At 42.6% G+C, this 13,101-nt stretch overlaps 1 protein-coding gene across 3 annotated transcripts in view; it reads left to right on the forward strand.

Moving 5' to 3' along the window:
• Positions 1 to 1,740: 1,740 nt before the first annotated feature.
• MAP4K3 (mitogen-activated protein kinase kinase kinase kinase 3) overlaps positions 1,741 to 13,101 on the forward strand; it is a 206,053-nt gene continuing 194,692 nt past the window's right edge. The window contains exon 1 of one of the 3 annotated variants that reach the window (XM_043604108.1): positions 1,741 to 2,206. In XM_043604108.1, coding sequence (XP_043460043.1) covers positions 2,111 to 2,206 — 96 coding nt within the window. In that variant the 5' untranslated portion in view covers positions 1,741 to 2,110. The remainder of the gene's footprint in view (positions 2,207 to 13,101) is intronic. The other 2 variants (XM_043604109.1, XR_006301061.1) reach the window with 2 other exon arrangements.

Raw genomic sequence — 13,101 nt, forward strand, 5'->3', positions numbered from 1 at the left:
CTATTAGTGATGCAAATGCAAAGTTATCTGCACAGATGATAATCCTAGCGAACAAAACAGTGAAACCATTATGAGGTTCTCTTGCTGAGAATTTGGCTCCCCCGCCCCTGTTAAAAAGGCAGAGAAAGCGAGCTGATTCCTATTTGGGATAGTTTATTAGGTCTGCTTATCTGAATCCTGGACTAATTATTCTTATGTTTGGCTTAAAGGGGCCAAACAATTCTCCAAATGTGGACAAGCTGAAGAAAGGCCTGCAGTCTGGGTCCCTAGCAAGTGCCTTAAACAGGCTAAAGCAGGAATGGAATAACATTTATATTCGGGAGTTCAATTTTCAAGATACCAGAGCCTTAAGGTAAGATCTAGCTAGAAGAAATCCAATGATAAGCACTCATATGGGAGTAATTTAAGTGATGTGCACATGTCACTCATGCTTTAATTAAAACAAAGCTATTTGTATGGGTGAAGAGACGGTCATTTTCCAACACCTTCTATTCAATAGTTACTCAGAGTAAACAACTTCTTTGAGAACTTAATATGCAATCTTCCTGTGGGCAAAAGGATTGAAATGAGAAAAATGAGGCAGTTAACTGTAACTGGCTTGACTATTATTTGATTACACTTATTTTATCCTTAAGAGGCTTGATAAGACCTAGTTTTTCAGGAGTCATCAGGCATTAGGGAGCACTACTGGTTAGAAGGTGTGGTGCCTATGGATATTAGGAAGGCATTTCTGAAGCAAAGTAGTATTGTCAAAGTGGCCCTCACCTACTTGGTTAAAGCTTTTGGACATGCCTAGTGGACGGTTTATTGAGAACAGAAAATTAACTCTCCATGTCCACACGCTTTCTTGAACAGGTATTAACAGGTGGAGCCGGTGTCCACAAGACTGGACGCGATGCTCACCATCTGGGTCTCACTCTGGGTGGGGCTTTGGGTAGGTACACTAAAGAGCTTCCGGATCAATCATGTGTTTACATTTCAGGCGCAGGATGGGTCTTGTTCACACTCCACCCTCCACCACCTTTCCTTCGGAAGGTTGCTCACAGCTTGCACTGTCCCCGCCCGGGTCTTTGATAATCCAGGCGTCTCTGGTGAAGAAGGTCAACCACTGTTTTAATTCTGGGCTCCGCCAGCTTCCCACGCTCTCCACTCGGGCTGGTGAGCAGCCGCTCAGCGTGTTTTTCCCCCAGAGCTTCCCACGCCCTACCCACTCCACACGCCTCCTGGCTGCCCTCCAGGCCTGCCCTCTTTTGCAGCCAGGCAGGCCAGCTCCAGTGTCGGGATATCTAATCTAGCAAGGCTCACTTTTCTCAGGGGCTTTCCTCAGGGCCACCCTTTCCCCGCAATCTCAGAAGGTCTCTGGCACTCGGCTGTCTTCTGCGTGCAAGTGCTTCTACAAATAAACTGGGGCTCCTGGCTGTCTTGCAAATTAAAACTTTACTACCTGCTTAAGGTTGGGACATGATACAGCGACATCAAACTTTGCTGTTCAGGGAATCAGAAGCGAAAAGGAGCTACTTTTTTTCCGTCCCACTCCCCGCGGCCCCTGGGACAGGCACACCTTCCCGGCAAGGCTCGGCCGCAGTTGCGCGCGAGTCGGCAGCGCGAGAGTCCTGCGCGGGACCAGGGTCCGGTGCGGCCGGGCCGCCCGCCCACGCCCGGCAGGCGCGCGGAGCAGGAGCGCGCACGGGGCCGCACGCGCGCGGGGCCGACGAGCGCTCCCTCCGGGATCGCGGCTGCGCAGTCGGGCCGGAGCCGGGAAAAGGGGGAGGAGGGTGGAGGAGCCGGAGTAAGGGGAGGGGGAGGAGCGGCGAAGGCGGAAGCCATGTTGGAGTTGCACCCCGAGCGAGGGGCTGCGAGCGTTCTCCTCTCCTTGTGGGTGTGACCCGGGTTCGGCTGGCGGCGGACTGCGGGGGCGGGGACGGTTAGCCGGGTCGTCGTCCGCGGCGGCGGCGGCGTGAGAGGAGCGGCGGCGGCCGCAGCGTGGAGCCGGGCGATTGTGACCGCCGGGGGAGCAGGGGGCCGGCCGCGGCTCCCACTCTCCGTGTGGCCCCCTGAGCGCCCCCCCTCCCCTGCCCGGGAGGGAGGCGGGGGGCACCCGGGGCCCGCCATGAACCCCGGGTTCGATTTGTCCCGCCGGAACCCGCAGGAGGACTTCGAGCTGATTCAGCGCATCGGCAGCGGCACCTACGGCGACGTCTACAAGGTAAAGGCGAGGGGCCGCGCGCCGCCGAGGCCGCGGGGTCGGGACCCGTCGCGGGGAGGGCGGGGGGCGCCGCCGCTGCCCCCTGGGCACCCGCGTCCGCGCTGTCCCTCCGCGGGAGGCGCGGGCGCCCCGGGAGCAGTGGGGGAGGCGGAGGAGGAGCGGGCGCCCGGGGGGCTCTGCTGCCTTGGAGCGAACAAAGGGCCAAACGAGTCACCCCGAGACCTCCGAACCCTTACCTGAACCCTACCCTGGACGCGCAGTGCCCGGCTAAGGCTGGACGCGAGCGGGCCGCTCTGCTCGTTACAGCGCGGAGAGGGTCTGGCCGTTTGCTGCATTGGCAGGGTCAGAGCGACGAACCAGACGGCGGGGGTTTGGCGTATGTCAAACCGGTGTCCATCAGACGGACCCGGGACTGCCCGCCGTGGGTCGGGCACTGCTGCCCACCGGGCCGGCGGTAGTTTGGAGCCTGGGCAGCCTCCGCCCACAGCCCCCCAACCTCTGGCCTCTTAGCATCCGCATACCAGTTTTCTTTTAATCTTCCAAGTATTGACTTGGGTCAGTAAAACAGATCTAGTTAGTATAATTTTTTTTCCTGTTTTGGAGAAAAAAAGCAACTTTGTTTTCTCCAAATTGAATTGGACTGTGGTGCCTTATTAAACTTGTTTTTGTCAGTGACATAGAAGATTCAGATTCTTTTTTTTTTTTTTTTTTTCAACGAATACTCAGCAAGGGTACTGGTTTGACTGGGTTAGAATTCAAAGTCCATTAGTCGTCCAGCTTTCCTGTTGTAAAGGTACCCCCTAGATAAATCACCCTTCCGTGGCCAGCTCAACTCTTGGCCTCGTAGAGACTGCCAAGATGGGGATAGCGCCAAATGTGGCAGCAGTCTTGATTTATTTGTGTATCTTCTTACTGGTGACTGACTGAAGTACAACTCCTGTTTCACATAACATCAGAGGATGCACAGAGAAACTTAATTTTACTTTGGAAAGTTTCGTCTTAACTTTATTTTGCCCACGGATGGCAACTCACAGGACAGCCAGAATTCTGCATTTGTCTCCTTTTGTGGATGATTTGCTTTCCGTCATCACCTGTCTCATCAGTTTTTCTCCTGAGAATAATACAGGCATTTTGTGCACACCTGTCATCTATACGGTACTGGGCACCTAAGCACTTGGGTTGTAGCAGAAAAAGATAGATATGTTCCTAAATCTTACTGGGAGTTTATCTATTTTGGGGAGGGGGCAAGAAGACCATTAAACAACCACTTAGATAATTATTTTATTGCAGTTTTATTTCGTGCTGCCCAGGAGAAAAGAAGATTAGGATTAGGGTGATGAGAGCACAGTAACAGGAGGACCTCATCTCTGGGGAGTCAGAGGCAATGGGGAGAGAAGATTATGCCAGATAGAGACACATAATCTGCAAAGGCTCTGAGGCCCCAAGGAACAGGGGGAAGATTTGAAAGGCCTGAATGGCCTGAGAAGCCAGAGAAGGAGGGTGGCCCTAGATCATACAGGCCCCTTAGGTCTTATGAAGCGGTCAGATTTTTCTGTAGGACAATGGGGAGCCATGGTAGGGTTTTCAATGGAAGAGTAAAATTAGATTTGTACTTTTAAAAGATCTGCCTTACTGCAGCGGAGATTGGGGGGAAAGAACAGTTAGGCAGCCATTGCCACAGTCCAGGTAAGAATGACCATTGGCTATGTTTTGGAATTGGTGTGATTATGAAAGTTGAAGTGAATGGATCCAAGTAGATTAGAGCTATTTAGGGGAATCTAGTTATATTCAATTGAAAAGGTAACTAAAACTTTACTAGCGTGTAAGTCTTAGGTGGCAGTGTGTACAGTAAGTTCTTTTCAAGAATAATTGGCCATGTATTTACTATATTTAGAAAAAACAGCTGGTAGTTAAGCCACATGATTAAAAAGGAAAAAAAAAATTAAGACCTATAATTTCCTAAGGACTTCTAAGTGCAATACAGGTATAAGTTGATTACTCGTCATCTGTTTAAAGTAATGATAATGAGAACTAACATTTGTGGAGTGCTTATTCTTTGCTAGGTACCGATGTAAGGTTTTTCCGTGTATTAATTTACTTACTGCTTACAGCAACCCTATGAAATCGGTGCTGTTATTAACTCCATTTTTCATTTGAGGAAACTGAGGCACAGGGAAGCTGCGGTAACTTGCCAGGGTGGGTAAGTGGCAAAGCACAATTCGAACCTTATCCTTTAGAGACTGCATTCTTAACAATAGCAGTACTGCCTGTATAAAGATAGGATATGAGCAGGTGATGTCTTACTGAATTTTCCAGTGGAGAAATCAGGGCACACCTTTTAGTTCAGCATACGTGTTGTAGCCATACTCTGTGTTAGAGTGGATCTTGAAGTAGTAGTCGGAATACCTAACTCCTACTGTGCAGCCAGGCCTCATTGTTTTTGTAGAGTCTGCCAAGTGGACACCAGATAATAGAGGCTTGATCCCTGTGCCAGACTTTTCCAATACCAGGGGCCCAAAGCAGAAAACTCCATGTGGTTTTTGGCATCGTACGCCCTGCTTGCTAAATCACCCAAAGCTTAAGCTGTTTGTATTTTTGTCTGTAATCACGTCCACATATAAAGATAAAAGATTTTTTTTGTATTTGTTTGGCTGTTTTAGATTTTTCTTAACTGTACAAACTGTGTTTATTAGAGAGGAGTACATAAGAGGGTTTGTTTTCAAAAGCCAGTGTGTGTAATGTGCTCCTTAATTTGTCAGTTTAGGTGCTAAAAATGGAATAATCAGATTAAATAAGGTAGAGACTTAATTGTTTATAGTCATTCTTGGAAGGTGGGTGCTTCAAGGGATTTTTATTTTCAAACTGTATCCTAATGTGATAACATGCTTGTTTAAGGTGGCATGGTTTAGTTAAAAAGCACTGAAGTAGAATGTGGAAGACCTGGAATTTATTAGTTGTGCAGCCTTGTAAAATCATTTAGCCTCTCAGCTGTTTTGTTGTGAAGGTGTTATTACCATCATATTCCTGTTTATGGTGTTAGATAAATGACTTGAGTTTTACCCAACAAGTTTTCATTTTTTCTAGGCCAAAAAATACAAGTATACATTCTCTCTGCACTACCTTAAAGTACGTGAAAATAGAGTTTAAAAAAAAAAAGTCATACTTTTAAATGTCCTGTAACTGTATGGACTTTATCTGTGAGATGAAGTATTTGTAGCATCGGTTACCTAGGGACCTAGGAGTTGACAACTAGAGAGCTCAATGACTGGGCCTCAGGAGGTCCTCTGACATTAATAGGTTTAATGTATGTATATACATATGCATACGTATATATATACGTGTGTATATATATATACATGTGGGTGTTCTTTTGGAGAGATGGCTTATAGTGTTCATTACATTTAGAAAAAAGAAAAGAATGAACAATCTATAGGTTTGTCGTTTCAGAGAGTTCTCTTGGAGAAATTAGGCAGTTTACCAGATCACATTATCAATGTTTATCAACATTAATAGGATTTTCACATGCGTTGTACTATTTTTTCTCAGGTAGCTTTTTCAGTTCGTCCTATTCCTACACCATGTCTTGTTGTTTTTCTACATTTATTGCTAGAGAGAAGCAGAAGATACTAAAGCTGGAGATAGGGTAAGGCAAGGATGTTTGAAGGACCAGTCTTACTGTGTCTCTAAGGAAGTGTCTCATCTAGTCTCATGGCTTAAGCTTGATCCTGTGAATGACTCCCAAATGTGTTTCCGGTTCGTGCTTTCTCCTGAGCCCTAGCCCACTGTCTCCACCTGACCTCTTTCTTTACAGAGCACATCTGCCTCCAGATGGGCCTTTTCTTATATTCCACTTCTGTCAAAAGCCCCAGTGTTGGCAGTTTGCTAAGGCTTGGGCCTTGGAATCATCTTTTAGTCCGGACAGGACTTTGTAGGCATTTCCCAAAATGTGTCTGGGATGCTCCAGAGAAAGCACGACTATCAGTATACCGAAGACTGAGACATCATGTGGTAAAGAAACCTGTTAAATGTTGCTTAACCCAGCAAACTCCAAACTTGCTTGTCTGTGGGATTCTTTTTCTCTGTAATCCATATTGCTTGTCCTTAGAATCAGTGTCCTGTAGAGAACATGCTTTGGAAATGTTGATATTGATTTTATCTGTGTGTGTTTGGAAGCCATTCCCTGTGAAGCAGAGGCTGCACTGTTGCTAAGCATCGAAGTAGCACTCACATGGTAGTCTGGGTAAACAGACGGAGTCTCTATGAAAGCTGATAGGAGCAAAACGGAAGATTGGGCAGTGAAATCAGAAAATTCATTTGTTCAAGCATTTAGTGAATTGTGTTGGCTTATTTGTAGCTCTTTATCTTTCAAGGTGTTCTGATTAATATCCTCAAACACTAATTCTTTCATTATACTCCATGGTTATAAGATTGGAAAACTCAGTTCTGAAATCTAACTTCTTTTGAGGAACATGAATACCTTAAGCCTGGAGAAAAGAATAGCTGAAGGAAAATAAAACCTGATTGTCTAAGGCTATGCTTATTTTTCACTTCCATGGAGGACAAAGTCTAGGGGGACCTGAGGTCCTAAACTTCAGAAAGGTCGTTTGAGTATTTAAGGTAAAATTAAGGTAGAATTTTCCAGCATCAGTAGTTACTTGCGATGGCAAGTGACAGTGGGACAGATTGTGAGATCATTTTTCTTGAGAGCTTTAAAAACAACAACAACAAAACCCAGGTTATCTGACTTTGATATGGATCTGACTCCCTAAAGGAGGTGCTTACCTCCAAGGTTTAATATGTATACATATTTACTTGTGACAGAACATTTAATACATTATTTTGTATTGAGAGTGAATAGTTGGTAGTTCTCTTTTGAGAGTACACTGAACAACCATCCTACATTGAATAGCACTACTGTGAAAGGAAATGTGTTAGGGACTGTGAGTGGAGTTGCAAAAATGACAAGATTTGGCCCTTGGTATTTATAGGGACGTGGAATGTGGACCTACTTTTAGCTATCATAGTTTTGAGTTCAAAACCTTTTTGATTTCTTCTTTTCTTTTATATTAAATCTCTTACTGGCTGAGAGATTGTCTAGACACTCCATAATCTGGACAGATGACTTCTCTGTAGCTTAGTAAAGTGGTTTAAGAGCTGGGTTCTGTCTGGAGTCAGAATGCCTGGTTTCACCACCCTTAGCCAATTACTTAATCCTTTTTTCTCTGCCTCAGTTTACTCAGCTGTAAAGTAGTGATGCTTAGAAAAGGGCCTTGTACTCTGTGCCTCTAATCATTAATTGCTTCTAGTATTATTTATTATATATTTCTTTTGCTACTGGCCTAACCTACCCTGCTTCTCATGCTCCTGCCTCAGGGTTTTTGCACTTGCTGTTCTGGGCCTGAATTCTGCCCTCCCCCGATAGCTATATGGTTTGCTTCTTTGTTTTCCTTGGGTTTCAGCTCACATGTCACCTTTTAATGTGTCTGTTCCTTACCACCTTATGGGAAACAACACCCCATTCTCTTTTTTTTAATGTTTTATTTATTTTTGATAGAGTGTGAGCAGGGGAGGGGCAGAGATAGAGGGACAGAGGATCTGAAGCGAGGTCCGTGCCAGTAGCAGCAAGCCCGATGCAAGGCTCAAACTCATGGACAGCGCCATCATGACCTGAGCCTAAGTCCCACGCTCAACTGACTGAGCCACCCAGGCACCCCACCCTACTCTTAACTTTCTGTCTTTAACAGGGATGCATCCAGATTTTGTAGGGCTGAAGTTTATATAGTTTGGGGGGGGGGCCCTCATTAAGTAAATAAATAAAAATAAAAAGTTTGGTATAAAAGTGAATATTTAGAATGAGAAAAGATGTCCCAACAAAATGTTGTAACCTTAGAGTCAGGTCCTTTTTTGAGATCTCTGTAGGCATTGACTCAGAAGTGGTCTCATAAAATGCTCCCTGTTAGCATCCTGTTACTGGTCACCTTCTATGTTCTGCATGTCCCAGTAATTCTCAGCACTCACAGAGGCGAGTGAGGAAGCCTGAACTTGAAGTTCTGTTAGCTTTATAGAAAATTCACCCTCTGCTCTCTTCCTAATTTTCGTTTTTATTATGACGTTTGTCACCTTCTATTTAGTTGTGTATTTCCTTTCTCTTCCTACTATAGTGTAAATCCAGGAAGCTGGTGGTTTTGTTTTGTTCACTACTGTGCCCTAGCGTGTGACACATATTAGACTCTCAGTACATATTTGTGGAATGAATGAATGAACTGACAAAGGGAACAAACTGTATGCTATGTGAGTTTAGAGAAAGGAGATCATTGTTTCTGGTTGGGAGAAATCACAGCAGGTTTTACAGAGAAGGTAGCATTGGGCTGGATTTAAAGTTCTGGCAGTAGTGGGTACAGAATGAATTACGCATTGTGGATTATTATTAGGTCTAAACTAAATCAGTAGGCCTAATGTGAGTATCTTTTGCATGTTAAGTGATGGTCATATCTATTATGTGCATGTGAAGATACTCTGTCATTTTAAACTGAAGACTTTTAGTGACTAGTGAGTATATGGAGCTGTTATGTATTGGTTTTATTTTGTTTTTTAATAGAATTAAACTGGGCTTTTAGGAAAGGGTTTTGTTTACCAGTACCAAAAGGCCTTAGATTCAAGAGATGAAAACATGCTATTTTCTGCTTTAGCTTTGTCAGTCTTTTTTTTCCTGGAGGATGCCACGTTTCAGAGTTCCAGGCTGCCTTGACCTGAGATTGTGGGTTGGGATTCCTAGTGTGACAATGCATTGCTTATCTTAGTCCTTAAACTCTGCAGAATTTTAGATTTGACTGTGAATTTTAGTTACGTTTAAATAAGACTTTTATTTTGTTTGATTGAAGTCTTGTTAGAAGTTTGAGATGGTCATCTACCTTCTCCTGCTCAAAAAATCTTCTCTACATTGCCTGTGGACGAAAGTGCATCTTTTTAAGCCTAACATTAAAGGCACTGTCCTTTTTGCCCTCTGGCCCCTAAGAATGAGTTAAGTTTAGGTAGCTGGGAGGGGGAAGGGAGAGAGAAGAGGCTGGCAGAGAAGGGAATGTGGTGTTGGTATTCCCAGGTGTATGTAAACTATAGGGGTAAAGGCTTGGGGACTAGAAGAGAGGATTAACTTGGAAGGCTTGTGTTGGGAGCATGGAGAAATAAGATTTGCTAGATAAGGGAGGGCCAATTTTAAACTTCTTGGAAGCTAGATAAAGTTATTTAGGTATGAAGTGGTAGCACGTTGGGAACTCTAAAGGTTTCTGTACTGTACAAGGAGTAATGTTAAAAGTGCTCAAGATTATTCTGGCAATCATGAAGAAAATGGATCAGAGAGGAAAGATGGAAATATCTGCTAAATAGAATCTGTGATTCTTAAACTTTTTAGTTTCAGAACCCCTTTATGCTTTTAAAAGTTATTGAGAACCCCAAACTTGTTTGTTGTATCTATTGCTATTGACTATTTTAGCAGTTAGACATAATCGAGTTTTAAAAAATACCAATTTATTAAAAAGAATAAACTTATTACATGTCACATAAGTGACATTTTTATGAAAAATAACCATATTTCCAAACAAAAATTTAGTAAGGAGAGTGACATTGTTGTACATTTTCCAAGTCTCTTTAATATTTGTTAAATAGAAGACAGATTCTCAATTCTTCATTTATTCTATTGGGACATTTTGTTTTGTTGACATATATAAAAAAATCTGGTCGCTAAATGTATTTGGAAAAGGAGAATATTTTACTAGCCTTTTCAGATAATTGTGGGTATTTTCTTCTGATTCTTTTCCACGACTTGACAGTTCGTACCTTCTTAAAAGTTAGTTATCATGTGGAATCCAAGACCATATCAATGAAGCTTTCTTACTCTTATGTTTAAAGTCTCTTCTTGGACTTAAATGGATCTTTTTTTTTTTTTTTTTCTTTTTTAACATCATGCATTGGTCATTTAGAAAATAGAGATTAACTGAGTTATCCTGATCTTACCAAAGTTTCCATATTTCATTACACAAGGTCAAAAATCATCATTCCTCTTGATGGAAAAGCTTTTTTTTTTTTTTTTTAAAGTTTATTTATTGAGAAAAGGGAGAGAGGGGCAGAGAGAGAGAATCTCAAGCAGGCTCTGCATCAGCACAGAGCCCAATGTGGGGCTTGAACCCACAAACCGTGAGATCGTGACTTGAGCCAAAGTGAAGAGTCGGAGACTCACCTGGCTGAGCCACCCAGGCGCCCCATTGGCAGAAAAGTTTTGAGGTACTGATGGCAGATAGAAGTTTTCCAAGATTCATATATCTCTCTGAAAGTACTAAATGTATCACTTGCAATAAATACTGTTGGTTTTTTTCACTGAAGTGACAGATTCATTAGTTCGTTTTCAATAAAATTTCAAATACTTAAGCATGACTGACCAGTTAGTTCTTTTAAATAAAAAATGGTGTTCTGTAGAAAAAGTGGCTAGTTCAGTTTGCAGCTCAAAATCACACATGCTGTTCTTTGAGACAACCATTGTACTTTGGTATGCAGTGGAAGTGTTTTGTGGATATCATCAAATAGAATATTAAAATGACTTATATTAAGGGTTAAGAATTAATAAAATCAATAATTATGCTTCAATAAAGGCATTCTTAAGTGAAACTGGTATTTTGTTGTTGTTGTTTTGTTTTGTTTCTCCTTTTGAGTGCATGGCAGTGAAAAATATGGTGACTGGTAGTACATTGTGGGACCACTGCTTTGATTTGTGCCAAGGCACCAGCAGTTTTATCACCATTGCTTTTGCTTTTTTAGTGCAAATGTCAACATGGTAAAAGGAGGCAAATAACATTTTCATATTATGAAAATCATTTTGTCCTTTCAAACCCTCAAGATAGGGACTCTCAGGGATTCACAGAATTGTGCTAGAATATTATATGGAATAAGCTAAGGGTGAGGTATGTAGTGATGGAGCAGACAAGATGAGAAGAATGGCAAGGAAGGAACTGATGAGAAGCATCATGAAGAAACATTTGATGGGGCTTTGTGAAGAAATATGAAGATGGAGAAAAACGATTTAAAGAGGACATCAAAAACTTTTTTTTTTTTTTAATTTTAAGGAGGCTCCATGCCATGGTGGGGCTCGGACTCATGACCCTGAGATCTGGAGTTGCATGCTCTACTGATTGCACCCCAGGACTTCAAAATTTTAAGCTTGAGGAGCACATAAAATAGTTGTTCGAGCCAATTAGTAGTGGGAAAATGATGTCAGTTACAAAGACAGTAAAGGTGAGAGGGAGGAGCTCTGATGGAAGTAGGGATCTTTTACTAGAAAATAGGTATCTGTGAGATTCGTTGTTGTTGTTTTTTGCTGTAGTTTCTCTGAAGAAACACTAATAGTGACTTTTCCTTTTTCTGTGGAGTGTAACAGTTCTTTGGCAGTGTCTTTAAGACTAATGAAAATTGGTCAGGGTCAGTACCTTTCTCCCAGCACTTAACTGAGGGATTACTGGAGCACCTGCAAAAGATATGTCTTCCTGTTGAACCGTGCTACACATTTGAATGGTAACTAAGGTAGGAATTAGTGGCACAGTAGAATATGGACTAGATATTTTTATTGTGCCATACATTTAAAAAATTTTGTTTTATTCTTACAGCATATACATTATACATCCACATCTTTAATAATTTTAAAATTATCTAACTCTTGGGGCGCCTGGGTGGCGCAGTTGGTTAAGCGTCCGACTTCAGCCAGGTCACGATCTCGCGGTCCGTGAGTTCGAGCCCCGCGTCAGGCTCTGGGCTGATGGCTCAGAGCCTGGAGCCTGTTTCCGATTCTGTGTCTCCCTCTCTCTCTGCCCCTCCCCCGTTCATGCTCTGTCTCTCTCTGTCCCAAAAATAAATAAACGTTGAAAAAAAAAAAAAAAGACCGTGCAGAGAGTAATTATAAAAAAAAAATTAAAAAAAAAATTAACTCCCAAGAGATAAGAGATACTCTTAGTATTTTGATATATTTTCTTCTGTTTTTTAATAAACAAATATTTTACAAAGCTTTTATGCTGTTATATATTTCTAAGGTAGAATTAGTCTACTTACAGTGAAATGATTCGATCTTAGTGTTCAGTTAGGAGGCGCCTGGGTGGCTCAGTCGGTTAAGTGTCCAACTTCAGCTCAGGTCATGATCTCACAGTCCGTGAGCTCGAGCCCTGCGTTGGGCTCTGTGCTGACAGCTCAGAGCCTGGAGCCTGCTTCAGATTCTGTGTCTCCCTCTCTCTCTCTGCCCCGTCCCTGCTCATGCTTTGTCTCTCTCTGTCTCAAAAAAATAAAAAACATTAAAAAAATTTTTTTAGAAGAGTTTTAACATACAGAAAACTGCATAACCCACACCCTTATTAAGAAAGAACATTTCCTTAACCTCAGAAAATTCCCTCATGCCCCTTCCCAGTCTCACACCCCCGTCTCCCATGGCAATCACTATTCTGATTTCTGTCAGTGTAAAAGCTTTTTTAGAACTTCATGGAAATGAATCACAAGTGAGTTGCCTTAGCACCTTTGACGATAAATATATGGGGATATTCTGGCTTCCGTTGTGTTCTGTTGAGCTGTATGGCTGTACTTGTACCAGTGCATCACAGTCTTGCTTACTATTGTTTAATGGATAGTCTTGGATTCAGGTAGTGAGTCCTCCAACTTTGTTCTGTTGCTGTTTTTTTTTTTTCAAAACTGTTGGCATCTATTTTAAGTCCTTTGTTTTTTCCATGTGAATTTTAGAATTGCTTTTCAAATGATATAAAAAAGCCTGCTGGGATTTTGTTTGGGAATAATTATAAACTCACAGGAAGTTACAAAAAGAGTACAAAGAGGTCTTGTGTACCCAACACCTAGCCTCTCCCAGTAGTGAC

Source organism: Prionailurus bengalensis, chromosome A3 (assembly GCF_016509475.1).
Source record: "Prionailurus bengalensis isolate Pbe53 chromosome A3, Fcat_Pben_1.1_paternal_pri, whole genome shotgun sequence".
Taxonomy (NCBI): Eukaryota; Metazoa; Chordata; class Mammalia; order Carnivora; family Felidae; genus Prionailurus; species Prionailurus bengalensis.